At 47.5% G+C, this 27,655-nt stretch overlaps 1 protein-coding gene across 1 annotated transcript; it reads right to left on the bottom strand.

Moving 5' to 3' along the window:
- Positions 1–8,642: 8,642 nt before the first annotated feature.
- Positions 8,643–18,152, bottom strand: LOC113936571 (sialic acid-binding Ig-like lectin 8). Its single transcript, XM_027619934.1, is given in 8 exon segments — positions 8,643–8,819; positions 14,656–14,752; positions 15,081–15,171; positions 15,826–16,089; positions 16,953–17,000; positions 17,228–17,506; positions 17,709–18,071; positions 18,074–18,152. Coding segments are annotated over 8 exon segments (1,398 nt in total).
- Positions 18,153–27,655: the final 9,503 nt, after the last annotated feature.

Here is a 27,655-nt window from a genome sequence, read left to right as displayed (position 1 = left end):
AGCGATGATGAGGTTCATAGATGTGATAATCTTTCCTTTTCTTTCCTTTTTTTTTAAGACAGATCTCTTAAGGTACAATTTTTGTACAAAAAATGGCACATATTTAATGTATGCAATTTGATGAGCTTGAACTTATGCATTGCACCTGTAAAATCGTGACCACAATCCTGGTTATAAACACGCCCACCACCTCTCAAAGTTTCCCGGTGCCTCTATGCTTTTTATTGGTTTTTGTTTTGTTTTGTTTGCTGTAATTGTAGTACGAAAACTTAACATGAGGTCTACCCCCTTAACAAGTTTGTTAAGTGCACAATACAGTACTGGTAACTATAAGCTCTGTGCGACACAGAGGATCTCACAACTGATCCATCTTGCATAACCTGAATCTTTAATTCTTCTGACCAACAGCTCCCCGTTCCCCTTCCCTCCAGCCCCTGGCAACCACCACAATACTCTCTGCTTCTGTGAGCTAAACCTATTTAGATACTTCATTTAAGTATAATCATGGAGCATTTGTCCTTCTGCGATTGGCTTGTCCCATTTAGCATAAGGCCTTAACACAAAATGCATAAGGGAGTGCTTCAGGTTGTGAAACCATCTGCATGAGCATATGGAAGTATAAAACTCACTGGGAATGCCAGGTACACAGAAAAATATGGAACACGGTAACCCTGTAATGGTGGTGTATGAATCACTTAATTTTAGTATAAACGTGAAAAGACTAAAGTGTCAAGAATAACTATGACTAAAACAATTTGTTAATGGATACTTAGAAAAGATATAAATTGTGACATCAAAAATACAAAGTGTTGAGGGATTGAAGTGTAGAGTTTTGTATGCGATTAAGTTGGGAATAGGTTATGATAGACTGTTACAAAATTGAGATATTTCATGTTGTCACTTTCTGGAGAGCAGATCAAGCTCCTGCTGGAGCCAGATTTAAATCTCATCTTCCTGTCACTAAAGCATCTCTTTTTAACTGTACATTCCAAACCTGCAAATGGAAAATATATAGTGAGGGACACAATGTGGATTATTTAATGTGGAGTAATTATTTATTTATTTGACAGAGAGAGACACGGCGAGAGAGGGAACACAAGCATGGGGAGTGGGAGAGGCAGAAGCCGGCTTCCCGTGGAGCAGGGAGCCCGATGTGGGGCTTGATCCCGGGACCCTGAGATCATGACCTGAGCCGAAGGCAGTCGTTTAACAACTGAGCCACCCAGGCGCCCCTAACGTGGAGTAATTATTGACTTGACCACCAGGTCTGAGGCTCCTGTCTTTTATGTCTCTGCCTCTGAGTCCCCCCACGTTTTTCCCAAAGATTTAATTAATTAATTAATTTAGAGTGCGAGCTGGGGGAGGGGCAGAGGGGGAAGGAGAGAGAGAATCTCAAGCAGACTCCCTACTGAGTGCAGAGCCCAACTCTGGGCTCAATCTCACAACCCAGAGATCATGACCTGAGATGAAATCAAGAGTCAGACACTTAACTGACTGAGCCACCCAGGAGCCCCTCTGAGTCCCCTTTCTTATTCAGGACATAATTTTACCTGGCTTCAGGTGTGGCTGGTTCCAGGGTTCATATGACAGAGGCCCTATACTCCCCTCGCTTTTTTTTTTTTTTTTTTGGTCGTGTGGTTGCTGATTTTACTCAGCCTGGCTTTTGTTCTCAAATTCACAAAGGTCAGAGCTGTGATGTCCACTCGGCACATGAGGACACTGAAGCCGACAGAGATCAGGTAATTTTCTGGCAGAAACGGGTCTGTGCACTTCTCCACTGCCCCCACGGCGCCCCCTGGCGGCGGCGCATCTCTCTCAACGTTCCTTGCCCCGTTAGGGCGCCCTCTGCGGCTCACCCAGAGAGTTACGCGGATCCCTGCACCAGCCGCATCCTCCCTTCATTCCTCTATTTCAACCCATCCGCTTCCACGCCAGCTGCGCCCTGACACCCAGCTCCCACCCTGCTACTCTGAAGCCAATCTCTCTGACAGTCTCGCTGCACAGGAATGATAAAAGGCAAAGAATTATTACTATTATCACTGTTGTTATTACCCACGTTACTGTTAATGTTATTTTCCCATTCCACGCCCTTCTTCTCTGGGAGCTGATGGCGGGCGGGGGGCTGCCTCCTATCCTCTCTACCAGTTCTCATGGCACCCCCATGAGGATGTAGACCAAGATCAGGGTTGCTGTGATTGACAATTTCATGGCTCCCCCCGGTGGTCTGATGCACTTGGGGTGATAGGTTTGCCCACACAGGGCCCCAGGGACAAGGCTGGGGGTCGTCAGGGTTCCGCCTGGCTTACAGTTCCACAAAGATACCAGGTTAGCATTCCCTGTGGTCTCCAGGCCTGGTGAGCAGGAAGGAGTGGATGTTTCCTAGTACAGTCAACTGCAGGGGAAGAGATTGGTCAGAGGGAAGATTCTAATCTGGGTTTCAATCTCAGCTCTGCCTCTGGCTGTCTGGGTGGTCTTAAGTAGATCACAATCCCCTCAGGTCCTCTTCACCCACCTGGAGGATGTGAGGGGTAATATCTGCCCTGAAGGGAGATATGGGGGCTAGACACAGTTCTTGGAGGATGAAGCAATTAACAGCGTTCTCAGTACAGAGTAGATCAGAATTTCTCAAGCTTAGCACTATCAATATTTGGGGCCAGATAATTATTTCAGGGGTGGAGGGGTAAGGTTATCCTGCACACTGTAGCATGTTTAGCAGCATCCCTGGCCTCTACCCACTTGATACCTGTAGCAATAACCTCCATCACTCTAAGTTTAGACCACCAAAAATGACTCTAGGCGTTAGAATTGTCCCAAGGGCAAAATTGTGTTGGTTGAGAACCACTGCAGTAGCTGTTAAAGAAAGCAGTGATGATGGAAATGATGGTGATGCTGGTGCTGATGATGTTGGTGATGCTAAAATAGTGGTGATGGTGGTGGTGATGTGGTGATGGTGGTGGTGATGATGGTGGTGGTGGTGGTGATGTAGTGATAGTGGTGGTGATGGTGGTACTGGTGGTGATGGTGGTACTGGTGGTGATGGTGGTGGTACTGGTGGCGATGGTGGTGGTGGTGATGGTGGTGATGGTGGTGGTGGTGTTGATGGTGATGGTGGTGGTGATTGTGATAATGGCGATGATGGTGGTGATGGTGATGGTGGTGATGGTGGTACTGGTGGTGATGGTGGTGGTGGTGATGGTGGTGGTACTGGTGGTGATGGTGATTGTGGTGATGATGGTGATTATGGTGGTGGTGGTGGTGATGGTGGTGATTGTGGTGGTGATGGTGGTGATGGTGGTGGTGATTGTGGTAGTGATGGTGATGATGGTGGTGGTGGTGGTGGTGGTAGTATTGATTGTGGTGACGACAGTGGAGATTTTAGAAGACACATTCTTTTTTCAAATCATTTTAGTATTTTGGTGTGGAGCCTACCTGTGGTCATTGCATGGTCTATCAAGAAGCTTACAGTATTGACCATCAGTGTGACAGTTAGCCCATTTGTGCTTTAGTTTGCCATGCATAAAATGGGAGTAATACTGGTATTGACCTCACAGGGATGTCTGCTATGGGGATAAAGTAAGGTATCACTGACAAATAGCTTGGAACAAAGCTTGGCACAGAGTAAGCACTCAATAAAATCTTAAGTATTATTATTGATAGCATCGTCACTCAATGTACTTTTCCAAACTAGTCATGATAAACTCTAGGGAGTTTAAGAGTGGTTCCAGGATATCTAGGTTACTTTTTCTTCTACAGCCTGAAAGAAGCTATCTAGCCAGGCATAAACCCCTCCTCACAACCAGGAGTGAACTGAACATCTTCCACTGCCCCATTCTCCTTAGAGATGTCACGTTCTCCTTGGTCTCAGCTCTCCAGTCTGGTATGCATGAGAGCAGGGGGCTGGGAGTCAGAGAGGCCAGATTCAGAATTAGCCTCTGTCATTTTCTAGCTGTGTGACTTTAGGCAAGTATCTTCAACTCTCCGAACTCCGGCTTCTTCATTCACAAAACAGGGTTGAAGTTTCTACTTTGTGTGACTGTTGAGAGGGTTCAATATAATTTCTATAAATCATCTACTCTAGTGTCTGGCATATAATAGGTGTGAAATAACTTACTATTATTATCACTAGTAATTAAGCCAGGTAGTGCCAGCTTCTTTCCCAGGTACACCCAGCCTCTTTTCCCTCCCCACATCTGCTACCCCATGGCACCTTCCTCCAATGCCCTTAAGACATCAGAAATGCTAAAACATATGGGGAATGTGGAGGACTCTCAGTGTAGAGGTTAAGCTCCCAGATTCATCCCCTGCTACTCCTGAGGTCCTTCACAAGGAGGGCTTGGAAATAAGAAGCTGACCCCCTCATTTCTCCAGGATTCTCCTGCATTCTTTGTTTCCTAAGGACCTGAAATGTGACATCTTCCCTGACTTCTCCCCATAGGCAGCCCCAGTTACACGAGTGTCCACCTTAGACCATGAGGACAAGACCAGGTGGGCAAAAAGGTGAGGTGGGAGCGAGGGAGAAGGGCTGAGAGTCCCCAAAGAGATGGGCTAGGCTGGAGAGAGTCCAGGGTCTAGCTGGAAGAGACAGTCAAGAGAAGGAACCAGCCCAGTCACACTGAGGTTGAGAGACGGACGCTCCTGGAGGAAGTCTGGAGTCCTCACCTAGGACTGGGTGGGGGTGGGGGCGGTGCAGGGTGACATCAAGGGCAGAGTGGCCATTGGCTGCAACATCTGTCAATCACAGCCAGCCAATGGGAAGTAGGCTGGGGTGGGTCATATGTGGAGCCCTGTGCTCTAATTGCGAGGCCTCTTCTCCACTAGGAAATGCGCTTCTGACTTCTCCTTTTCCTTAGCTCGATGCTCACGGCACCACCAGAGAAGATGCAAAGATGACCATTGCCAGTGACGGGGAAACAGAACAACCTATAAGTGCCCAACAACCAGGAATGGCTTAAATGGACACAGCACAGGCTGAGCTAGTCTGTGATGGTTAGAAACCACGCTGGAGAAAGGTGCTCACTGATGCAGGAAATGCTTACGACTCATGGTTAGAAACGCATAGTGTAAAGCAGCTCCTGGTAGGACCATCGTTATGAAGAGGGGAGATTAACTAGCTGATATAATATGTACAGCATGTATGAAAATATGGAAAATGTCAACTATTAACAGTCTTATCTCTTAATTTCCTTTTTTGCACTTTACTGTATGTTCTAAAGTGTTTTTTTTTTCCCCCTCACAAAATGTGTGAACTGTTTTTATAATCAGGAAAAAAAAAGTTATGGGCCCAGCAGGCTTCATTGTGCTGTTCTGCTCGACTAAAACCCAATGAAGTTAAAACACCACCAGCAGGAAGAACCAGCTAGGGTTTTTAGCACCTCCTGCCCCACGTCCCCCAGCTAAGTCTGAGCCCGGGGCTGACCAGCGCTGTCTTCTGAATCATCTTCAACGTGTCCAGGCAGATTGAAAATAGGTGTGTGCGTGCTTATGCATCTCGGTGCCATTTCTATATGCTCTGCCCACGAATTTGACTTTTTGCGTGGTCTCTGTGCTCACTTATTTAACCACTATATCTATGTGTCAAAATGCAGGTTCACAGATATTTCCAAGCCACCTCATTTGAATGACAGAAAGCCAAGCACATCCTGAGTTAACCACTGCATATACCCATCGACAGAGGTGGACATTATACTATTTCTATATTTAAACCTGTATCTCCCCACCTTAGAGTCTTAAGTAGATATGGCTGTTGAATTTTACCCAAAGCCTTTTCATTATTGTTAAAAAATTTTTATTATTTTTTTGTCGAAGGTAGGTTTACATACAGTAAAATGCACAAATCTTACATGTATAATTCAGTGAGGTTTGATAAATACATACACTCATATAACTACTATCCCAATCAAGATATAGGATGTTTTCTGCACCCCAGAAAGTTTCCTTGTGCACCATTTAAAGTTATTCTGCAGCCACACACCCCCAAACAGAGGCAGCTGCTTTTGTGAATTTCTGTCCCAATAGATTAGTTTCATCTGTTCTTGAACTTCATCTAAGTGGAATTATAGAGTATATTCTTTTGTATCTGGCTTCTTTCACTCAACATGTTTTTGAAATTCATTCGTGTTCTTACATGTGCCAACTGTTCATTCTTTTATTTTGATGAATAGTATTCTGTTGTTTGGCTATAATACTTTGGTTATCCACTCACTTGTTGATGGACATTTTGTTGTTGTTGTTATTGTTATTGTTGTTGTTGATGGGCATTTGAGTTGTTTCTACCTTTGGTTATTATGAATAATGCTGCTATAAATATATGCAAATGTTTGTGTGGATCTTTACTTTCATTCTTCTTGAGTAAAAATTAGGGGTGGAATTTCTGGGTCATAGAGTGGGTATATTATGTTTAACTGTATAAAAAACCACCACACTGTTGTACAGAACACACAATTGTACTATTTACATCCCACCAGAAATATTCAAGTGTTCCAATTCCTCCACACCCTCTCAACATTTGGTGTGCTCAGGCTTTTTGATTTTAGCCTTTCTAACAGATGTGATAAGGCATCTCATTGTGATGAATTTTCATTTCCTTGATGTCCAGTGGTGTTGACCACCTTTCATGTACCTACTGGCCATTTGGATCTCTTCTTTTGTGAAATATATGATTGAGTCTTTTTTCCCATTTTAAAAATTAGGTTATTGTGTTATTAACTGGTAATAATTCTTTATATATTCTAAGTTCAAGCCCCTTTTCAGGGATATATATATTATATACATATAATATATATATATTTCTTCCAGTTTATGGCTTGCCTTTTCATTTTCTTAATCGTGTTTTTTGATGAACAGAACTTTTTAATGAAAAATATATATATACTGCTTACTGTTGTGGATGTCCTATGAGAAATCTTTGCATACCCATAGATATTCTCCTAAATTTTCTTCTAGAGCAGTTCTGTCTGATAGAAAAATAGTGCAAGCCAAATATGTAATTTCAAAAATCTAGTAGCTATAATAAAAAAAGTGAAAAGAAACTGGTGAAATTACTTTGAATGATAGTGTATTTAACCCAATATATCTAAAATATTATCATTCCAGCAGGTAATCAATATTAAAAATTATTAATGAGATCTTTTATCTCTTCTTTTTTGCACAGTACATGTAGCACATATTTAAAAAAGAAAGAACTTATCTATTTGAGAGAGAGAGAGCGAGAGCGCAAGCAGCGGGGAAGGAGCAGAGGGAGAGGGACAAGCAGACTCCCTACTGAGCGAGCCAGACGCAGGGCTCTATCCCAGGACCCTGAGATCACAATCCTAGCCGAAATCAAGAGTCGGTTGCTCTAAATGACTGAGCCACCCAGGTGTCCCTAGTGTAGCATGTCTTAAATGTCATGCGTGGCTAGTAGCTACCACACTGGGCAGCACAATTATAAAACCTTTATAGTTTTCACTTTTATGTTTATGATTCCTCTCAGACTAATTTTTTTGCATGTGACATGAGAAAGGGGTCAAGGTTCATTGTTTCCAAACCTTGACCCACTTGTTCTACTGCCATGTGTTAAAAAGTCCCTCCTTGGGATGCCTGGGTGGCTCAGATGGTTAAGTGTCTGCCTTCGGCTCAGGTCATGATCCTGGGGTCCTGGGATCGAGCCCCACATCGGGCTCCCTGCTGAGCAGGGAGCCTGCTTCTCCCCCTCCTTCTGCTTCTCCCCCTGCTCATGTTCTCTCTCTCTCTCTCTCTCTCTCTGTATCTCTGTGTCTCAAATGAATACATTTTAAAATCTTTTAAAAAAATAAAAATAAAAAGTCCCTCCTTTCCCAATTGAATAGACTTGGACCTGTTCAATTAACTATATATACACACTCTATTTATGGACTCTATTCTGTCCCTTACCACAGTGTCTTCATTACTCTAGCTTTATAGTAAAGTCTTATTTCTCCAACTGGGCTCTTTTATCAGACTGTTTTTGCTGTTCTAGGTCCCTCACATTCCTATGTAAACTTTGGAACCAACTTGCCAATTTATGTGTGTATCCATATGTATGTACTTACACGTTTGGGAAACTTCCTCATATGTTTGGTTTGTCTCTATAGGGAGATTGTCTCTATAGGCAGAGATCATGTCCCACTGTTTGATTCCCTTCTGAACCCAGAAGTCTACCTCCTGAGCTTGGCTTTCAAGAACAGAGGCAGAGGAAGGCCTGGTGGAAGCGCGTTCCAGGAGGAAGCATGTCAGCAGGCCAGAGTGAGGGCTGCTGCTGGAACCCTCCTGAGTCAGGGAGACTTTTCTGCTCAAAGCACAGGGATCCAGCATGTGGTCAGCATACGCTTTGTGCCAAGAGCTCTGACAGGATTTTCCTACTATAATTCTCACCACAAACTTGCAGTTAGGGCTTCTCATCCCTGTTTCACAGAGCAAGAAACTGAGGCATGGAAAGGTAGGGATTGGTCTGTCGCTTACTTAGTAAAGGGGGGGCGTGTGACTTTGCACTTGAAACTCTCTGTTTCCAAAGCCTATGTTCTTTCCACTGTACTTACAGCTCATCACCTGCAGGCCTTTTAATCCTACAGGAATCAGCCTCCGGCCTTTTCTTTGCCCCTCAGGGGCCAAGATCCCTCAATCCAGGGCTGGGTCTCAGCACGCTCTTACTTGTGAATCTTGATCTCCAAGCACTCGATACCAGTAGCCACCTGTTCCTGCCAGCCCCAAGGCTCTGTCCCATGAAAGCTGAGGGGTGCATAATGGAGCTCTTCTTCCTCCCCTGAGGAGGGGGAAGCTGCATCTGGGGGAAGGCTGCCTGCCCAGGATTCAATCAGGGGACCCTGGAGTGGAGGGAGAGAAAAGGGAGTCAGAGCAGATCGGTGGGGAGGCAGAGAGTACCTGGGAGGCAAGCCCATGAATTCATTCATCCATTCATCCCGCACACATTTTTGTTGAATCTCCTCCATTCATACTGTCCTCAAATATTTAATACATAGCACTTTATTTGGCGCTTGTGAATCTCATTAACTTCCCCAAACAACCCCATAAGGAAGATATTATTATTGTCCTCATTTTATCACTATGAAAATGGAGGGTGAACCAAGGAAGTAGCATGCTCAAAATCCCTGGTGAAACCAGGGTCCAGTCCAAGTTCTTTCTGACCCCAAAGCCTGGTGTCCTACTGAGGCCCTCTGTGCATGAGGCCCTGAGCTAGACACTGCATGTGCTATAATGGCTACAACAGATGTAGCCCCTGATCTCTGGCAACTTACTCTTTTTTTTCCCCCTCGCAGCTTACTTTTTAACCCAGGGAGGAGGCAAGGAGTGAGTTAAACAAATAAATATCTAATTGTGAATTATTATATAATGGACGGGAACTGGGTGAGGGAGAGAGAATTACAAAGCCTTGATTCGGGTACAGCACCTGTCCTTAGGAAGCTCGCAGTTTCGTGGAAGGACAGTCAGTCAAAGAAATTATGTCCCTGTGATACAGGCAGAAAAACAGCCCCTCAAAAGTGCCCATGCCCTAATCCCCAGGGACCTATGAATATGTTACCTTATATGGCAAAAGGGACTTTGGGGATGGAATTAAATTAAGGATATTGAGATGGGGAGATTGCCCTGGATTATTTGGGTGTGGTCAATGTAATCACAGGGGTTTTTCTCTTTAAAAATGAAAGGAGGCAGAGAGGGATTTGAAGATGCTTCTGGCCTTGAAGATAGAGACCAAGGCCATCCAGCTGCCTCCAGAAGCTGGAAAAGGCAAGAAATGCATTCTCCCCTGGAGCGTCCACACGGAATTCAGCCCTGCCACCAATACCTTGACTTTAACCCAGTGAAACCCATTTTGGACTTGGCATCTCTGGAGCTGTAAGATGATAAAATTATGCTGTTGGATGCCACTAAATGTGTAGGAGCTCATTACTGCAGAGCAGCTGGGGGGGTGGGGCCATCTGTTTCTGCTGCCCCCTCAAAAAGAGAACACTTTAACAAAACAGTTCATGTTTTTGCTCCTCCTGTTCTCTCTTGATTATTCAAGGTAAGATTCACACACACACACACAACCACTTCCTGACACTGTAGTTATAGAGACCTCTGCTTAGTGAAATCTAAATGGTTCCTTTTCATTCCCTGCCTTTCTGGACTTTGCAACAGCAGGTGACCCTGTTGCATGTCTTCCCTAAATAAAAGCCTTTCTTTTCTTAAACACAAGATATTCATCAACTGCCCTGGCAGCCACTTTGCTAGTTGCTCTCCATTTCCTGACCCCTAAGTATGAGAGGGGCCCCAGACTCTGCTTCTTCAACTTCACTTTGTGACCTTATTCACTCTATCGGCTTCATGTCATCTATAGGCTAGTGGTTCCCAAAGCCTTACCCACCAGTCCATTCCCTTTCTTGAACCGTGGACTTTGATCTGATGGTGTAGTTAAAATCGCTGTTTTCTTTTGTGTCCAAAACGCACACCAAACATATTCAAACTGAACTTCTCCTTTTCTCCCCCAGATCTCTTCCTCCTACAATCTTCTCAAGCACAATGATTGATGCCTCCATTCTTCTAGCTGCTCAGTGCAGAAATCTAGGAGTCATCCTGGACCCCTTTCTGTCACTCCTATTCCACCCTCAATCCATTAGCAATTCCCATTAGTTTTAACTTCAGACTTCATCTGGAATGCAATCATGCCCCACCCTCATGCCGTCCTGGTTCTGGTCACCATCATCTCCTGCCCGGAATGTTCCTCCAGCCACCTTTCTAACTTCCATGCTACACACAGTCTCTTCTTACACACAGCAGGCAGAGGGATCTGTGAAAATGAAAGCTGGATCATGTCCTTCTTCTGCTCAAATATCTCCAGATGCCCACAGTGGACTACGTGTGCAGACATGATTTACACATACCCTGACTTCTCCAAACTCATTTCCTGCCTGTTGGCACTTGCCTCCCTCTGTCTAATTACAGAGACTTCCTCTGGTCCTCCACTCACTGGTCTGCATCCTGTTTCTGAGCATTTGTACCTGCTATTTCTTCTGCCCAGAGTGCTCTTTGGTCACAATAGATTGCGAAGTCTTGAGGCTCCTTCATGTCTTTGCTTAATCATCACTAACAAAAACTACAAACCAACCTATGTAATGGCAGAGAATGTTTGCAAATCATATATCTGAAAAGATGTTAATATCCAGAATGTATAAAGAACTTCTACAACTCGGGGCACCTGGGTGGCTCAGACGGTTAAGCATCTGCCTTCGGCTCAGGTCGTGGTCCCAGGGTCCTGGGATCGAGCCCCGCAACAGGCTCCCTGCTTGGCAGGGGGCCTGCTTCTCCCTCTCCCACTCCCCCTGCTTGTGTTCCCTCTCTTGCTGTGTCTCTGTCAGATAAATAAATAAAATCTTTAAAAAAAATAACTTCTACAACTCAACAACAGCAACAACAGCAACAACAAAAAACCCCAAATAACCCAGTTTTTTAAGTGCATAAAAAACCTTGAATTAGACATTTCTCCAAAGAAGATATACAAATGGTAATAAGTCTATGCAAGACACTCTCCATTGCTAATCATTAGAGAAATGCAAATCAAAACTACAATGAGATATCATTTCACACCCATGAGGATGTCCACTATAAAAAGCAAGAAATAGGGGCACCTGATGGCTCAGTCAGTTAAGCATCTGCCTTCGGCTCAGGTCATGATCTCAGGATCCTGGGATCTAGCCCCATGTCAGGCTCTGCACTCAACAGGAGTCTGCTTCTCTCTCTCTCACCCTCTGCTTCTCCTCTTCCACTAGTGCTCTCTCTCTCAAATAAATAAATAAAATCTTTTTTAAAAAGGCAAAAAAAAAAAAAAAACAAAACCCAAACAAACCAAGTGTTGGTGAGGCTGTAGAAAAAATGAACCCTTGTGTATTGTTGGTGGAAAAGTAAAATGGTGCAGCCACTGGGGAAGACAGTATGGTGGTTTCTCAAAAAAATAAAAATGAAAACTCCCATGATCCAGCAATTCCATTTATGAGCATTTATCAAAAAAACTTGAAAGCAGGCTCTCAAAAAGATATTTATATACCCATGTACATTGCAGCATTATTTACAATAGCTAGAGATGGAAGTAACCTTAATATCCATCAGTAGATGAATGGATAAAGAAAATGTGTTGTATACAAACAACAGGATATTATTCAATCTTCAGAAAGAAGGACATCCTGGGGCACCTGGGTAGCTCAGTTGGTTGAGTGTCTGACTCTTGATTTCAGCTCAGGTCATGATCTCAGGGTCATGGGGTTGAACCTCGTGTTGGGCTCCATGCTCAGTGGGGAGTATGCTTAAGATTCTCTCTCTCCCTCTTCCTCTGTCCCTCCCCACTCTTGCATGCTCTCTTGCTCTCTCTCTCAAATAAAAAATAAATAAATCTTTAGAAAGAAGGACATCGTGTCACAGGCTACAACATGGATAAACTTAGAGGACATAATGCTAAGTGAAATAAGCCAGTCACAAAAAGACAAGAACTGCATGATTCCACTTATGTGAGGTATCTAAAGTCATTGAACCTACAGAAACAGAAAATAGAATTGTGGTTGCCAGGGGTTGGAGTGGCAGGGGAAGTGGGTCGTTGTTGTTCAATGGGTACTTATAGAATTTGTTTTGCAAGATGAAAATGTTCTGGAACTCTGTTGCACAACTGTACATTTAAAGAAGACTAGGTGGTAAATTTACCCCAATACATAAAGAACAACAACAACAAAAATATGAGCCATCTCCCCAGCATTCCCAGTCTCTGTGCCTGCATTTTCCCCAAAGTACATGTCTATCCTTCACACTGTAGCCACTTATTTGTTGTTTGGTTGTTTGTTTGATTGGTTGGTTGTATCCCTCTGTCTAGACTAAAACTTATTGAGCCCAAGATGATTTTTTTCTTTTTTTTTTTTTTTGGATTTTGTTTATTTGACAGATAGAGCTAGTGAGCACAAGTGGGGGGAATGGCAGAGGGAAAGGGAGAAGCAGGGAGCCCAATGTGGGGCTTGACCCCAGGACCCTGGGATCGTGACCTGAACCGAAGGCAGATGCTTAACCCTCTGAGCCACCCAAGAACCCCAAAAATCTTTTTCATAGATGAATCTTTGGCAGCTGAAATGCCTGTCACTTGGCAGGTGCTCAGTAACATTTCCTGAACGAATTAATGAATGAAAGTATGCACGGTACTTTGCTCAAAATCCTCCAAAGGCTTCCAGTCACACTCTGAATATAAATGGATGAAAAGTGTAACATTTACATTGGAGCATGAAGGCTGAACAGGAATGAAGACGTGGAAATGGGAGGGAAAAGCATTTGAGGAGAAAGGAAAAGCCCATGCAAAGACCCAGAGACACAAATAACCTTGTTCAGAGGAGTGGATGGAGTAGAAAGTAAGAGTGACTTTCTGAACCATTTGGAGATTGAGACCGAAGAAAACACGTGTGCCCCTAAAAAATGTTTTTGTATATTTTTAACGGTTATTTTTTCACAACATTAAAATAATTGAAATATTATTGCAAACTTAAAGAGCATGTATAGTAAAACATTACTTTCAGTTTAAAGATTTTATTTATACCCAAACCAGAATTTTTGATAATTTTGCTTTTCTGGTTTTACTGGAAGCAAACGTAGAGAGGACATTTTTTAAAATCAACTTCTCTGCTTCTCTCATTTTTATTTGAGAATGCTGCCATGTTTGACAATTTCTGTAGACTCAATTATGATCTTAAATAATTTTTAACTAACCTTAGTCTACTGGTCCTGTCATTGTTTAGGTTTTTTGTACTTTCCTCATCATGGATTTTTTGCCTTAATTTTTATTTTTGAAATAGTATATTAAAACATCATCTGGATTACTGAGATTTTTGAGCACCACCTTAAGTTTTGCATCTGGGACAAGTTCCTCCCTCACTCCACCCTAATCCTAGTCCTTCCGGACAGATAGGTGTGCTTGAGAGGTTGGAATATGCAGGGCTATAGGGTAAAGAGTTTGGACTCTGTACTCTGGGTGAGGGGTCCACAGACCATAGCCCATGGATCAAATATGGCCCACTGCCTGTGTCTGTAAAAAAGTTTTATTGGAACACATCTGTGCTCGTTCATTTACACATGGTCTATGGCTGCTTTTACTCGACAACAGCAGAGTTGAGTGCTTACAATAGACTGTAATGCCTGCAAAGCCAAAAATACCCATCTGGCCCTAGATTAGAAAAAGTTGCCAACCTCTGGTCTAGACAATGGAGGCAAGCAGTTCAAATGCAGAGGGACTGGATAGTGTTGGTTTTTAAATGACTGCTTAGTGTAGGACAAGGGAAGTGAGAGGCAAGGAGGTGAGGGGGTCCAGGGAAAAGATTCTGAAGCTTTGGCAATGATGGGAGTCAAATGGGGGGGGGGCTGGTGCTAGCTCTCCTTAAGAGGAAAAATAGACAAGACGTGGTGAATTTGGGGCTGTAGGAGAAGAAAGGGAGGGCAGAGAGAAGGTGACTCCTCCATGCCTGGCCTGAAAGAAAGAGGAGGGGGTGGTTGTGCTGTCACAAAGATGGGGAATCCTTAAGGAGGAGGAGGAGATAAGGAGAGCAAATTTGGCCATGCAGAGAGGAGCAATCCTGGGGGCCATCCTGGGGGGAGGTGTCCAGAAAGGATGCTCAAAAGTAAGACGCCCAGGTCACTCACCTGAGACACTGACCTTGTGACAACATTTGCACCTTCCATGACCATATTCCTGATGCCAACTGCTGGCCTTGTGGCTTTCTTCCTGCAGGACCTCACTCTGAGAGAAGAGACCAGAGAGCCTTTCAGTTTGGCCAGCTCAGGGTGCTGTAGGCAGACTAACTCCCTCCTCTGTTCTCTCTTAAGGGGCTGGAAGGGTGATGGAAGTAGGAGAGCAGTGGTCCCTTTCTGGAGACCCCAGTGTTGAGAACGCAGCCTTCCCCATCCTGGACAGTGGGGCCAGAGTTCTGTAACAGACTCACCCAGGTGCCATCGACTTCCTTCCTGCCCTTGCTTCAGGGTCTTAACCCATCCAGGTCCCTCCACTCTGTGCCCGCCTGCCCTTTCCACCCCAGGACAATCCCTCCAACCGCAGGGTCAATGCTCACGTGATGACGATGATGGAGAGAAACAGGAAAAACAGAGCCATAACACCTGCTCCCCCAGCTGCCTCCAGCATCCTCTCTGAAAAAAGCCATGCTTTTCCTACAGACAGGTTGGATTATTGGTCATTCCTCTCCAAGAACTCGGTACCTTCTCCCACTCCCTCCAGGACACTGATTCCTGTTTTCCAGCCCCTCCGCCAGACTCCAAACAGGGGCACCTGGGTCTTGGAGAAGCGATTAGGGCCCAGTGAGGGAGGCATATGGCGGGGGGGGGGTTTGGATTGCAGCCTGTCTTTATTTAAAATGCAGGAATTTCATTCATGGTAATATTTATTTTGCATTCATTTATATTTTTAAAAAACACTGCATTGCAGTATTACTTCTCATTAGTAAGGTTTTTTTGGCTTCTCCTTAAATTTTTGTGCTCATGGTGAGCGCTTCACTTGCCTCACCCTCCTCCCTGCCCCACAAATCAAGGATCTGTGTCCCCATACACACCTGTGCAGGCCCCGGCCCCTCTCCTTCAAGACCCACATCCTTCCCCCTGGCTTCCCCTCCCTGCTTTCACCCCACCCTACCGCCCTGATCTGGCAGGAAAAAGACAATGATACTATAGGTGGCAAGGAATATCTTGGACTCACAGGGGAGCACAGACCAGAACTGAGCTCCCCTGTAAGGCTCGGAGGCTCCTGGGGGTCCTGGGGGTGGTGCTGTTGTTCTCCTCCAGCCCCCCCCCCACCACAGGTGCACTCATTCTGCAGGGAGAGCCTCAGGGAGACATGCTGGGAGCCCACCAGGTTCTGAGCTCAGCAGGTGAACTCCCCTTCATCTTTCTCCTGTACTTGAGGCAGCTCTACCACCCCAGGGTTCAAGGGATTTGAGGAGTGCAGGGTCAGGCTCCCCCGGGCCCAGCTCAGCCTGGCAGGGGGGTTGCTATTGACAACACAGACCAGGAGCAGGGACTGGTCCTCCAGGACTGGAAGAGATGAGCCATTCTCCAGGGTTGTGGGTGCTGGAGAAAAAGAGACAGAGGATCAGAGAGACAAAAAGATGGAGAGAAAGCAGAAGGACTTGAAAACAGACTGGATGAGGGGACAGACAAACAGAAGTAGGTTGAAGTGCAGGAAAAAGCATGCTTTTTTCCCCTTGTTGGTGGGAATGCACACTTGTCCACCCTCCATTCAGGACAACTGGCCACATACCTCAACTTGGAAAGAATATAAAAGCTACATTTTGCTTTTAGGAGTTTATCCCGCAGACATACATATGCACAGTTGGGAAAGGAGACACAAGATTAGTCATTGCAGCTTTTTGGCTAATAGAATAAAATGAATGCTGTGATTTTCCATTAGGAGAAGACACGCATGGAATCAGAATCCATCCATGGGATGGATCAACCCCACAGTCTAGGAGAAGATGGAGGGCAGTCTGCACTATTGATATCAGAGGACCCTCAGATCCTCTAGGCAAACACACTAAGGCTCAGAGCAGTCCATAGACACGGGTCACTTTCCAGGAGAGGACTGGGTATCTGAGGACAGATTCTGCTGTGCATTTTGAAAGTCTGTCTATGTGAATATATTACCTGTTCAGAAGTACATAAATAAGCAATTATTAGGGAGAATAAAAGATGGGCCAGGAGGAGTCATCAGAAGTTGCATGATAAGGGGCAGATCTGCCGGGTGCATGTTGCCCTGTTCTCTTCTCCTGATAACGGAGGGGGGAGCGTGCGGAAGGTGGGGGAGGAGGCGGCTGAAGGGGACTGCTGCTCACAGAGCCATGGAGGCTGGGGAGGAGAATGACCCTTGGGTTCACCCACAGTGGGGAACCGGCCCTGCCCTTGCTCCGCACACCCCAGGAGGAAGCTCATTCTACCTGTGCCATTTCCTTGGGAGACAGTTGCTGTCAAGTTCTGCGGAGAGTCTGGGACAGAAAGACATGGCGGATTCATGTTGATGGGGAGGGCTGGTGGACATTGGCCTTCTGTCCCCAGGAGCTGCATAAATGGGGAAAGCGTGGAAACAGGTGGCCCCCTGACCCTCTCCCAGCCTGGATTTTGGGACCAGCATTCAATGTCCCAGGCCCTGACCCCTACCCCACAGCCCTCAGGACCCCATCAGGGACCCAGGGGGTCCTGGCCTGGCTCTCACAGGACACATCAAGGTGGATGGTCCTCATCGTGGTCACTTTGGCCCCAGGCAAGATCACTTGACAGGTGAGGGGACTGCCATGGTCCTGGGGCCGTGGGGTGAGGGTGAGCACCGAGGAGAGGTGAGTCCTGGGGCCCAAGGAAGTGAGGGACACTGACGTCCAGGAGAAGATGGGGGGCGTGCCCCGCTCACAGACCCAGGGCACAGAGCAGGTCAGGTTCTCGGGGCGGCCAGACTCCAGGGTCCCTGGCTTGAGGATGTCAGGTGTGTGGGTCAGGGCTGTGAGGAGATGGGGAGACATGGGAATCAGGAGGAGGGTCAAGGGGAGGCCCTGAGAGAAGCCTCAGGGTTTGGTTCAGCTCCTGCCTCTGAGTCCTGACATGGGTTACCCCCAGTCCCTCCCAGGAGAGGAGTTCCATCCCAGCCCTGCGCTGGGACCCCTGTCCTTCCCCTGTGGCCTCTCCTGGAATCTTCTCCTTACCTGTCACTTGAACGGAGAGCTGGTTCTGTAGGTAACTATATTGCACATAAGGCCTTCTCTCCACCCTAAAGAAGTATGTCCCCGAGTCCCTTCTCTGTGCATCTCTGATGTCCAGGGAGCAGTTGTAGTCCCGGAGGTCCCCGAGGAGGTGGAATCAGCCCTGGGTCTCCTCCTGCACTTTACAACTTGGGTTGTTTGTGGCCACTGGAGCATCCTGGTCTGCACTGGCCCCTTCCTGGAACCAGTAGCCGAGAGCTGAGGTAAAGTCAGACCCTTGGTCCTGGGGGTGCAAGAAGCTGCAGGGCATGAGCACACATAGACGCTCCTGCATGGCCACTGAGCCGTGCACTTGCAGCCTGTAATCCCCTGGACCTTCCTCTCGGGCCGCCTCTGGCCATCAGCCCCCTCCCTCCTCCAGAGCAGGGCCAACAGCCGCAGGAGCATGTCTGGGCTTGGCAGTGCCAGGGTCCCCAGGGTGTCTGTTTCTCAGGGTTGGTCTCTCAGGAACTAAAAGTTGCAAGATTCAGAGGAAGCCCCGACGGGAAAATGCAGGTGATGTCAGAACAGTGACCCTCCTCAGAGGAGGAACTTCACACCCAGATGCTGTCAGGGCCAGGACAGCCATTGGGAATCAGCCATCTGCCACCACATGTCCACTCCTGGGGACCCTGGACCTAGAGGCCAGAGAGGGTGAGAGCCCTCAGGGAGCTAAATTCACCTCCTGTGCAGGGCTCGAGCCCCATCTCCCGTCTCCCTGCCAACACAGCCTCCCTCTGGAGTTGTTTTCTGCAAAGTGAAAACGGGTCCCTTCTGGCCAGACCCCCTGAATCGCAGGCTGTACATGTCTGTGGAAGTCACAGGGATACAAGGGATGGGGGAGGCCGGGGCTGGGAGTGTGAGGAGGCCGACTGTTCTCCCTCCCTTGGCATCCACACAGTGGGCATCCCCTCCCTGCTCATGAGGTCACACACTAGCCCCGGCCATTGACCCAAGAGTCACTGTCCAGTGGGGAGACAGCAAGTGTCCAGCACCTGGAGCTCCCTGTGACAGGGGGCCAGAGGCAGAGTGAGGGGCTGCTGTCCCCCCAGGTTGGAGGTTGCGTTACAGAAAGCTTGGGCAGAGGGGACACTCAGGCAGTGCAAACAAAGACTCCAAGGATGTTGAGGGGAACCCAACTCAAAGGAGAGGGAACCTGGGGCTGTTATTGTAAGCGGGGTTGGTATGAGGAGAAGTGCAGAAGAGAAGGGGCGGATTTTGAAAGGGATAGAAGTGTCGGCTTTCCCCCTTCGCTGTGGCTGTCTGGCACCAGGGTGATTTCTTCACCGCTGGTATCTCACGGGGCCATGCTCCCCTTCATTGCTCCAGAGCATGCAGGGTCTGGCGACCTCTGGGGTTTTGCCAATGCAGGGTCTGCTCCCAGGAGTCGGGTGTGCGGGGGACACAGAGTGAGGAACACCAGCTAGGTGTCATTCACCCTCAAGATGGTAGGGATTTTGTGAGAGAAGAGATGTGCCCTTGAATTCACAGAAGGTTAGTTTTAACTATGTGTCTGGGGGTTGGGAGAAGGCTCTGGGAATCCTGGTAGGTGGCAACCCCTTCTACCGATGTTGGTTCTTTTGACACATTTTTTTGGGGGAAATATAAGATACAAAGAAGGATGCCCACAAAAACAACTCAGTGATTCATCACAATATAGAAATAGAGCATTGCAGGCATCTTGGACCTCCCCCCTGGGTCCCCATCCCTATTGCACACCCCACCCCCCCAAAGGAGCCCCGAGAGTCACTTTAATGCTAATTGTTCCCTTGCTTTCCTTCATAGTTTTGTCACCCAAGCATGCTGCCTTTTATACTATGGCCTTGTTTTTCTTAAGATTTTGTATGCATAGAAAAAATTACACTATGTTTTCTTCCATTTAACTTCATGAATCTGCCCATCACATATTATTCCTTCCCAGAACCATTACCCATAATGAAGGGTACAGTAAGCGCTGGGGTCACTGATAAGGGAAGGGGCAGGATTTGAGAATGCATATGCACTCCCACACTATCAACAAGTCCTGCGTTTGCAGTCCCCCCTGCAGCCCCATCCCCCCCCCGGCCCCCTGTCCTGGAAAACCCATTCTCTCCCACCAGGGTCAATTGCAGCATCTCTGGGGTCAAAAGGGCTGAACCATGCAGAGTCTGTTTCCGTGGTCCCCAGTTTGCAAAAAAAAAAAAAAAAAAAAAAAAGGCAGAATGAGAAGGAGAGACACAGGGAAGCTACAGAGAATCTAGCTGTACGCAAAAGAGAAACATAACCCACAGGCCATCAGAGCTGGGAGGTCTTCTAGCCCCACTTCTCCGACTTTCAGAAGACACTGAGGTCCAGAGTGGGCAAATGAATTGCCCAAATCATACAGGTGCCCTGTCTTATGCACCACTGTCTACACAGGGACCCCCTTCATCAATCTTTGTCAGTCCAGGATTCATTGAGCTGGGAGATGGGTAGCTTTTGTTAATCTGACAAGGAAGAATTATTAACTCTTCCCATGGGGTGAGAGAGGAGATTTCATTCATTCGTTCAACAACCGTCTACATTGTGTCTTCAGCTTTCCAGTAAGGGGGTGAGTATGAGAGATCTAGCCCTTTTCTTTGAGGGGAGCAATATCTGGTTGAGAGACAGATTATCTGACAATTCCAATGCCATAGGGTAGATGCTTGGGAGGGGAGAGGCACAGGCTGGAGATGCGTGGGGCTCTTGCTCTTCTGGACTGCAAGGTGAGTTCTGCAAGGTGAGTTCTCAGGGACAAGAAGACATGGTAGGGAGTTTCAGGCAACTCAAGGGATGTGAATTCCACAGGTGATCTTGGTACCCTGAGAATTTCTGGACTCTCAGGTATTGTGTTCTCAACCCCACTCAGTCTTCCACTGTGCTGGAAATCTTTCTCCAGGTACCAAGTTTTGTGCTCTGTGACCAACATCACCTCTGCCCCAGCAGAGGTGGGGCCACCACCCATAGGGGGCGCTTTCTCTGCGCAGGATCCCTCCGAAAACGCGATGGTGCTGTCCGTGGTGCTGATTCAGAGGGCAAGGCTGACGTCGGGCATGTCCACAGCTCTGTGGAGAGGCCTGATCACACAGAACAGGGATCCTACGTCTGGAGTCAGGGCAGTCAGCATGTCTGATGTGCTGGGGAGGGCTCAGCTCTACCTGGGAGGGGAAACACAGGGGAAAGAGAAGACCTGAGTCTCTCTTCCTTATCCTTCTATCCACCTTCAGAAGTGTCCTACGGATAATGCCAGGCTATTGTCACTGGTCCAAGCGCAGGGAAAAATGAAGGTTCTGTGTTGCCCTTTTACATACCTGGTTCCATTTCATTTTCTGAACATCCCTGACAGAGAGGGGTAATCCTCCTAGAGGAGGCAGCCAACACTTAAGACAGATGAGTAGCTGTAGGAACTAGCCTCCAAAGACAACCCCCAAACAACCCCACCCCTCCTTTATACAAACATGAAGCTCCTCTCATTAGGAGATAAAGTTCATTACTATCTCCTCCTCTTGAATCAAGATTGGGCCCACGACTGCTTTGATCAACAGAATGTGGAGGACAAGTTGTTCCAAGACTCATACATTAAGAAGGCCTGGTAGTTTCCACTCCTGCCTTGCAGATTCCTGGGCATCTGTGTAAGCAATCTGGGGACCTGATGGAGAGAAAGGCTACATAGAGGAACCCTGAGGGTCAGACACCCAGCCCCAAAATCTCAGCCACCATCTCAACCTCAACACGACTGCCTGAAAGAGCCGAAAGCAAGCTAGCAATGCAACTGCCCAGCTGGGCCCTGGCCAATTTATAGCACCAGCACTGTGAAACAGAATAAAAGTTCAGGCTACCAGGTCATAGGGTGGTTTGATGTGCAGCAATAGATCACCAAAACAGTAGCCCACACAAGTCATAGCTAACAGGGAAAAGATAACGGGAGGTTTACTGGGCTGATGAATTTTTCTACTTACTGTATTTCAAGGATGGTTCTTAAATGGTGATCTGAGGCCTTCATTTGACCTGAGGACTACATTTCCGAGAATCCCCTTCCCCTTTTGCTTCCAGTTATTTTTTCCTAGTTAGACAATGATTTTATTGTTTGAGTACATAGTGAAACTTATTCAACCAGGGCAGAGGCTGTGGATGACTCATATTTCCAATTGAGGGGAGGGGGGACTCATTTGGTCCCATAATATCGAGCCAAGCGGTGAATACGGCTCTCCATCAGAATCAGTCAGAATTTAGCATCTTCATCCTTTCTCTTCCTCTCAAGATGCTTTTGAACAACAACAGCCTTCTTAATCAAATGGTAGAGATCCTCAGGAAGATCAGGAGCAAGTCCTTTGAACTTAAGAATTCTCAAGATTTTATTGCCTGTCACAGAACATACCTGTGCAACACCACGGGCGTCACTCAGGATCATGCCGATTTGGGGGGGAGTCAGGCCCTTCTTGGCCAGTTTGTAGATTTGCTCCTTCATGTCACCAGACACGGGTGGCCCAGAGAGAAGTTTACAGTGACATGCAAAGGATCCAGGAAAACTGTGTCCCTAGCATTTCTCTCCTACTAAGACATTGTCCCAGGATCTCTTTGACCTGACAACTGGGGCCATTTGCCTACTCACAGGACCCCATCTTCCCTGAGCAATGGACAGGATATGGCCCACCATCTCAAGACTCAGAATGACCAATGCCCAGCTGGGTCTGTCTGTCTGTCTGTGTGTATATGGTGAACATTGGTTTCCGAGGCCAGGGTGATGATTAATTTTATGTGTCAGCTTGCCATGGGCCATGGGATGCCCAGATTAAACATTATTTCCAGGTGTGTCCATGAGGGTATTTCCACATGAGATTAGAATTTGAATCAGTGGACTCAGTAAAGTAGCTAACCCTCCCCGATGCCAGTGGGCACCATCCAATCCTCTAAGGGCCTGAAAGGAACAAAAAGCAGTGGAAGAGCAGACTCATTCCCTTCCTGCCTGCTTGTGAGCTGCGACATTGGTCTTCTCCTGCCCTTGGACTGGGATTTGCAGCATCGTCTCCCCTGGTTCTCAGGCCTTGGGACTCAGACTGGAATTACACCCCTGGCTTTCCTGGGTCCCCAGCTTTCAGGTGGCATATTGTGGGAGCTCTCAGCCTCCAAAATGGAGGTAGTTCTTCATAGTAAATCTCTGTTTGGTTCTGTTTCTCTAGAGAACCCTGCCTCATACAGTCAAAAGGGGGACAGGCAGACTAAGCCAGATCTCATGAGCCATACTTCCTACTTTCTCATTCTTTCCATGAGAAATAGAAGCCACTGAAGGGTCTAAAGCTAGAGAGTCAGGGAGTGAAATGGTCAGATTTGTGTTTTCAGGTGTTCTCTCCGGCTGCCCTGGGGACGTTGGGTTGGAAGGACAGCTGGAGTGGAGTTGACAGCCTGGGGCCACTGATCATCTAGTACTGCTGTTGATAAGGGTTCCTGTCATGAAATGCAGCACGGCCCTCATTCACAGTTGTAACCTCTGAGAATGTTGGGCTTTACTCTGCCTACAGTGGGTGATAAATAAATGCTTGTGGAATGCAGACCATTAAAGGTACAAATTTAGGGGGGAAGGTGACAAATCTGGTGTAAAATAGAAACCAAATTTTGAGTTAAACACTGTATAGTGTTAACAAGGGGACTCTTGAGTGGTGGGAAGACAAGACCCCAAAGGCTAGTCCCTCCATCAGAGGACTGAGACTGGGACAGGAGGGAACAAGGATGGGAGGGGGGGTGGGTAAATGGGGAGTGGGGCAGACAGAACACAAAGGAGCCATCACAGGGTGTGTGGGCCAAGTGTTTCCAGGAAGCTGACATGATGTCCCATATCTGTCCCCCTGGGCTCCAGGTCCACACCTCAGTCCCGTCTTGAAAAGGAAGAAGGCTCAGTCAGGCCTCTCAGCCCCGCTCCCCGGGGGGTCTCCACACCTGCAGAACCAACACGGGTCTCAGATCAGAGAGCTACCACTTTCGTTCTAACTCCAGGCAGGGTGGGACAGCTCAGCACCAGCTGGAGCTCAGGAGCCAATCAGCAGACTTCCTTGGAGAGGGACAGGCCCGTTCACCTGGTGTAGTAGATCCAGGTGAGGCCATAGGTGAGGAGGAAGCCAACCCCCATGAGGGCCCCTCTGATCAGGGTGAGGACCAGCGGCCAGGAGACCTCCTGCTTCTCAGTCACACAGTTGCAGGAAGAGGGGGTTCCTGCGGAAGGGGGTCCAGAGGATGAAGTTCTGTCCCCAGGCCCCAGTCCCTTCTATATCCCAAACACCTGACCAGACTGACCACCCCCCGAAACTGTATTACAACTCACTCTGCACAGAGAGGCTGAAGGAAACGTGCTGGGAGCCCAGTGGGTGCTGAGCCTGGCAGGTGAACTCCCCTTCATCCTCAACCCCTACATGGGGCAGCTCCAGGACCCCAGGTGCTGAGGGCTGGGAGGGGCTCAGGGTTTTTCCCTCCCAGAACAAACTCAGCATGGCAGGGTTTTTTTTTTTTTTTTTTTTTTTAAGATTTATTTATTTATTTTGAGAGAGTGAGAATGAGAGAGAGAGAGAGAGAGTACATGGGGGGGGGTTAGAGGGAGAAGCAGGCTCCTCGCTGAGCAGGGAGCCCGATGCAGGACTGGATCCCGGGACTCCAGGATCATGACCTGAGCCGAAGGCAGTCGCTTAACCAACTGAGCCACCCAGGCGCCCTGGCAGGGGTTTGTTATCGGCCACAAAGACCAGGACCCATTGAGGGGTAGACAGGGATAGTGGAGCTGAGAGGTGTGTCTCTCCTACCTCCCACTCAGACGCAAAGGATGCATGACTATTTGACCCATGCTCATATACACACACATCCAGGAGTCCAGAGTGGCTGAAAGACCCTGGAGGGAAAGAGGCTGAGCTGAGCCTGGAAGGAGAAGAACTGTCATATTAACATGTGGAGGGAGGCTCCTCAGTTGGAGGAGTGACAAGCAAAGGCACTGAGCCTTGTAGGTGAAAGGAATGGCAAATATCTCTGGAGCCTGCTGGGGAGGGCGGGGAAGTTTCTGCACCGGATGAGCTGAGGAACTTACCCTGAGGTGCAAGGGAGCCACTCGGGGCTCTGAGCAGGGAAAAGGTGGGGTGGGCTCTGGGGGCAGGGAAACCCTTCTGGGCCTGTGCTTTGTGGGACACAGACTTGAGGGGAGCCACTGGAGACCAGGAAGGTGGGGACGAAGAAGGAGCAATGGTCACGGCCATATGGGTGGAGGAGAGAGGATGGGATGAAGAGGGGTTGAGGAAGGGAGCAATTTGGGACATTTTCAGGAGGTGAAGCTTACAGGACTCACTGACTTGGGGTTGTGGGGTGGAGAAAAGAAGGTATATGGAGTAAGTCAAGGAGTCCTGACCCAGGTAACTTGGGGGGATGGAGATCCATATCCCCAATTTCTGCACTTCAAAGTCATGTTCTGGACCCTGCACCAAAGCCACTCAAGAGAGACTCAGGCTCTACCCTCACTCCCTGCCCTAGACTCCTCTGGCTCCTGGTCCATTCACCTTCCTACAGCATGGACTACAGCAGCACTACCAGCAGCAGAGACTTATCTCGAACCATAAACGCCAGGCACTGTCCTGGGACAGTCTGGTCACCCGGGTCTCTCGGTATGGCAAGAATGATTTAAAAAAAAAAAAAAAAAACGGTGAACCCCAAGAGGAAGCCAGTGGTTATGAAAAGGATAGTAATTGTATGCATTAGTGCAACTTCAGACCCACAGTTGCCAGGGTGGAGAGCTTCTTGGAGACCAGTCAGTACCACTTCCCGACTCCGCAGGACTCAATGAAGCCTGGAGAAAGCAAAAGACTTCCAAAAGTCATACTGGCTGATGTGTCTTTCATATTGGAAAGGTTAATGAAAAGTTGGTATTATTTCTGCCTTGCACATTCAGAACCTGCCAGTGAATTTCCCCTCCCCCCCCCCGGAAAAAGATGTTTCCTACTGAATCAATTTCTTTATGGATACATGGCTATTTGGGGTTTTCATTTCTTCTTGAGACTGTTTCAGTAAATTATATTTTTCTTATAATTTTTATATGTCATCTGAATTTTAAAATTAATTAGCATATATCCGAGTGAAATATCCACTTACATTGTTACTTTAAAAAAGATTTATTTATTTTTAGAGAGAGGGTGAGAATCTTTCGAGAAGACTCCCTGTTGAGCACGGAGGCCAACATGGGGCTTGATCCCATGGACCCATGAGATCATGACCTGAGCTGAAACCAAGAGTCTCACGCTTAACCCACTGACTCACCCAGGCGCCCCTGCCCTTATTTTGTTCTTAAAGCAAAAGACATTGAGGCAAAACATACAGAGAAAACAGTTCAGATTATAAAGATAAGCTTGATCAATTTTCATATGATGGTGACATTCTTGGAACAACCACCTAGATCAAGAAGCCCCACCAGCACCCAGTCCTAGTTACTCCCCTCCAGGAAAGTAACCGCTATAATGACTTCTATCACCACTGATTCGTTTTCTCTGTTTTTGACTTTTATGTAGTTGGGATCTTCCAGTGCGTGGCTTCTTATGCTTGACATTTTATTGTGAGAGTCACCCACACACATAAGAGCAATTCATTTATTCTCACTCCTGAAAGAATTTCATGGTGTGCATATGCCATACACTACACGGACCTCCTACAGTAGAGGGATATTCGGGTTATTTCCAGTCTGGAACGATTAGGAAGAGTGCTGCTACAAACATGCCTTTGATATGAGTAAGTACTTTTGATGGGTATATTTTTTAGTGTGGCATTTCTCAGTAATAAATCTAGAGGGTCTGATTCTCAGGCCTCTGAGTTACTGGGACTCTAATTCTCCATGGCCCTGGCCCTAAGGACTACTGGATGTCTGGGGTCTGAGCCTCTGGATCGGAAGTCGGAGTCTCTGGGGTCTCCTGGTCCCGCCACGTCCTTTCTTACCAGCTCTCCACCCTCCAGCTCCACCTCCTCGTGAAAGGAACTGTGTACTACCCGGTTCACGGGCTGGAACCTGCACAGTGGATCTCAGTGTCACCCACTATCCAGAGCCAGGAGCTACGTCCAGAGACACCCACCCCCCAACACACACACGCCCACCCACCACCAAATCACCAACAGCTGAAGCACGCAGAGACCTCGGCTCACACACACCGCTCCTTCTCCCCATTCGACATGCTCATGAGCACCCGCCCAGGGCACGCACAAATCCACTCCCAGCCCCGACCCTCGGACTCTCTGCCCTGTGCACGCGCAACCTCTTCCTTTCACACTGGAGAGCAGCCACTGCGCTCCCACATTCAATTCCTTCCTGCAAGACCACCTCCGAGGTTAGAAATCAATGCCCTACAAGCCTATAATTTTTTTAAAAATTAAAAAAATAAAGCCTATAATAAGGGGCGCCTGGGTGGCTCAGTCGGTTAAACATCTGCCTTTCGCTCAGGTCATGATCCCAGGGTCCTGGGATCCAGTCCCACTCTGACTCCTTGCTCAGCGGGGAGCCTGCTTCTCCCTCTCCCTCTGCCTGCCACTGCCCCTGCTTATGCTCTCTATGACAAATAAATAAAATAAAATAAAATAAAATAAAAATAAAGCCTATAATAATTCCACAAAAGCAGATAATCCGAACACAGCTGCGTCGCCTTTTAAGTGTCCTGCACGGTGACGGTGACAGTGTACTGCCACAGGAAAAAAAAAACAAAAAAACAAAAAAACAAAAACCACGCAGCCCTGCCGAGTGCCAAGCTCGTGCGCAGGCGCATAAAGGAAACCGGGCTGTACACGGTAGAAGGGGCCGCAAGGGTTGTTGGAAGTTGTAGGCCCAGGAGGCCCAGTAGCCTCAGGTGCTTCGAAGTTGCCGCATGGGGTTCTGGGAGCAGTAGGCAAGACGGCCCCCAAAGCCTTGT

This window comes from Zalophus californianus, chromosome 17, assembly GCF_009762305.2.
Source record: "Zalophus californianus isolate mZalCal1 chromosome 17, mZalCal1.pri.v2, whole genome shotgun sequence".
Classification (NCBI taxonomy): domain Eukaryota; kingdom Metazoa; phylum Chordata; class Mammalia; order Carnivora; family Otariidae; genus Zalophus; species Zalophus californianus.
Note: the sequence above shows the minus strand (reverse complement) of the source record. Positions and strands in the feature narration are given on the sequence as shown.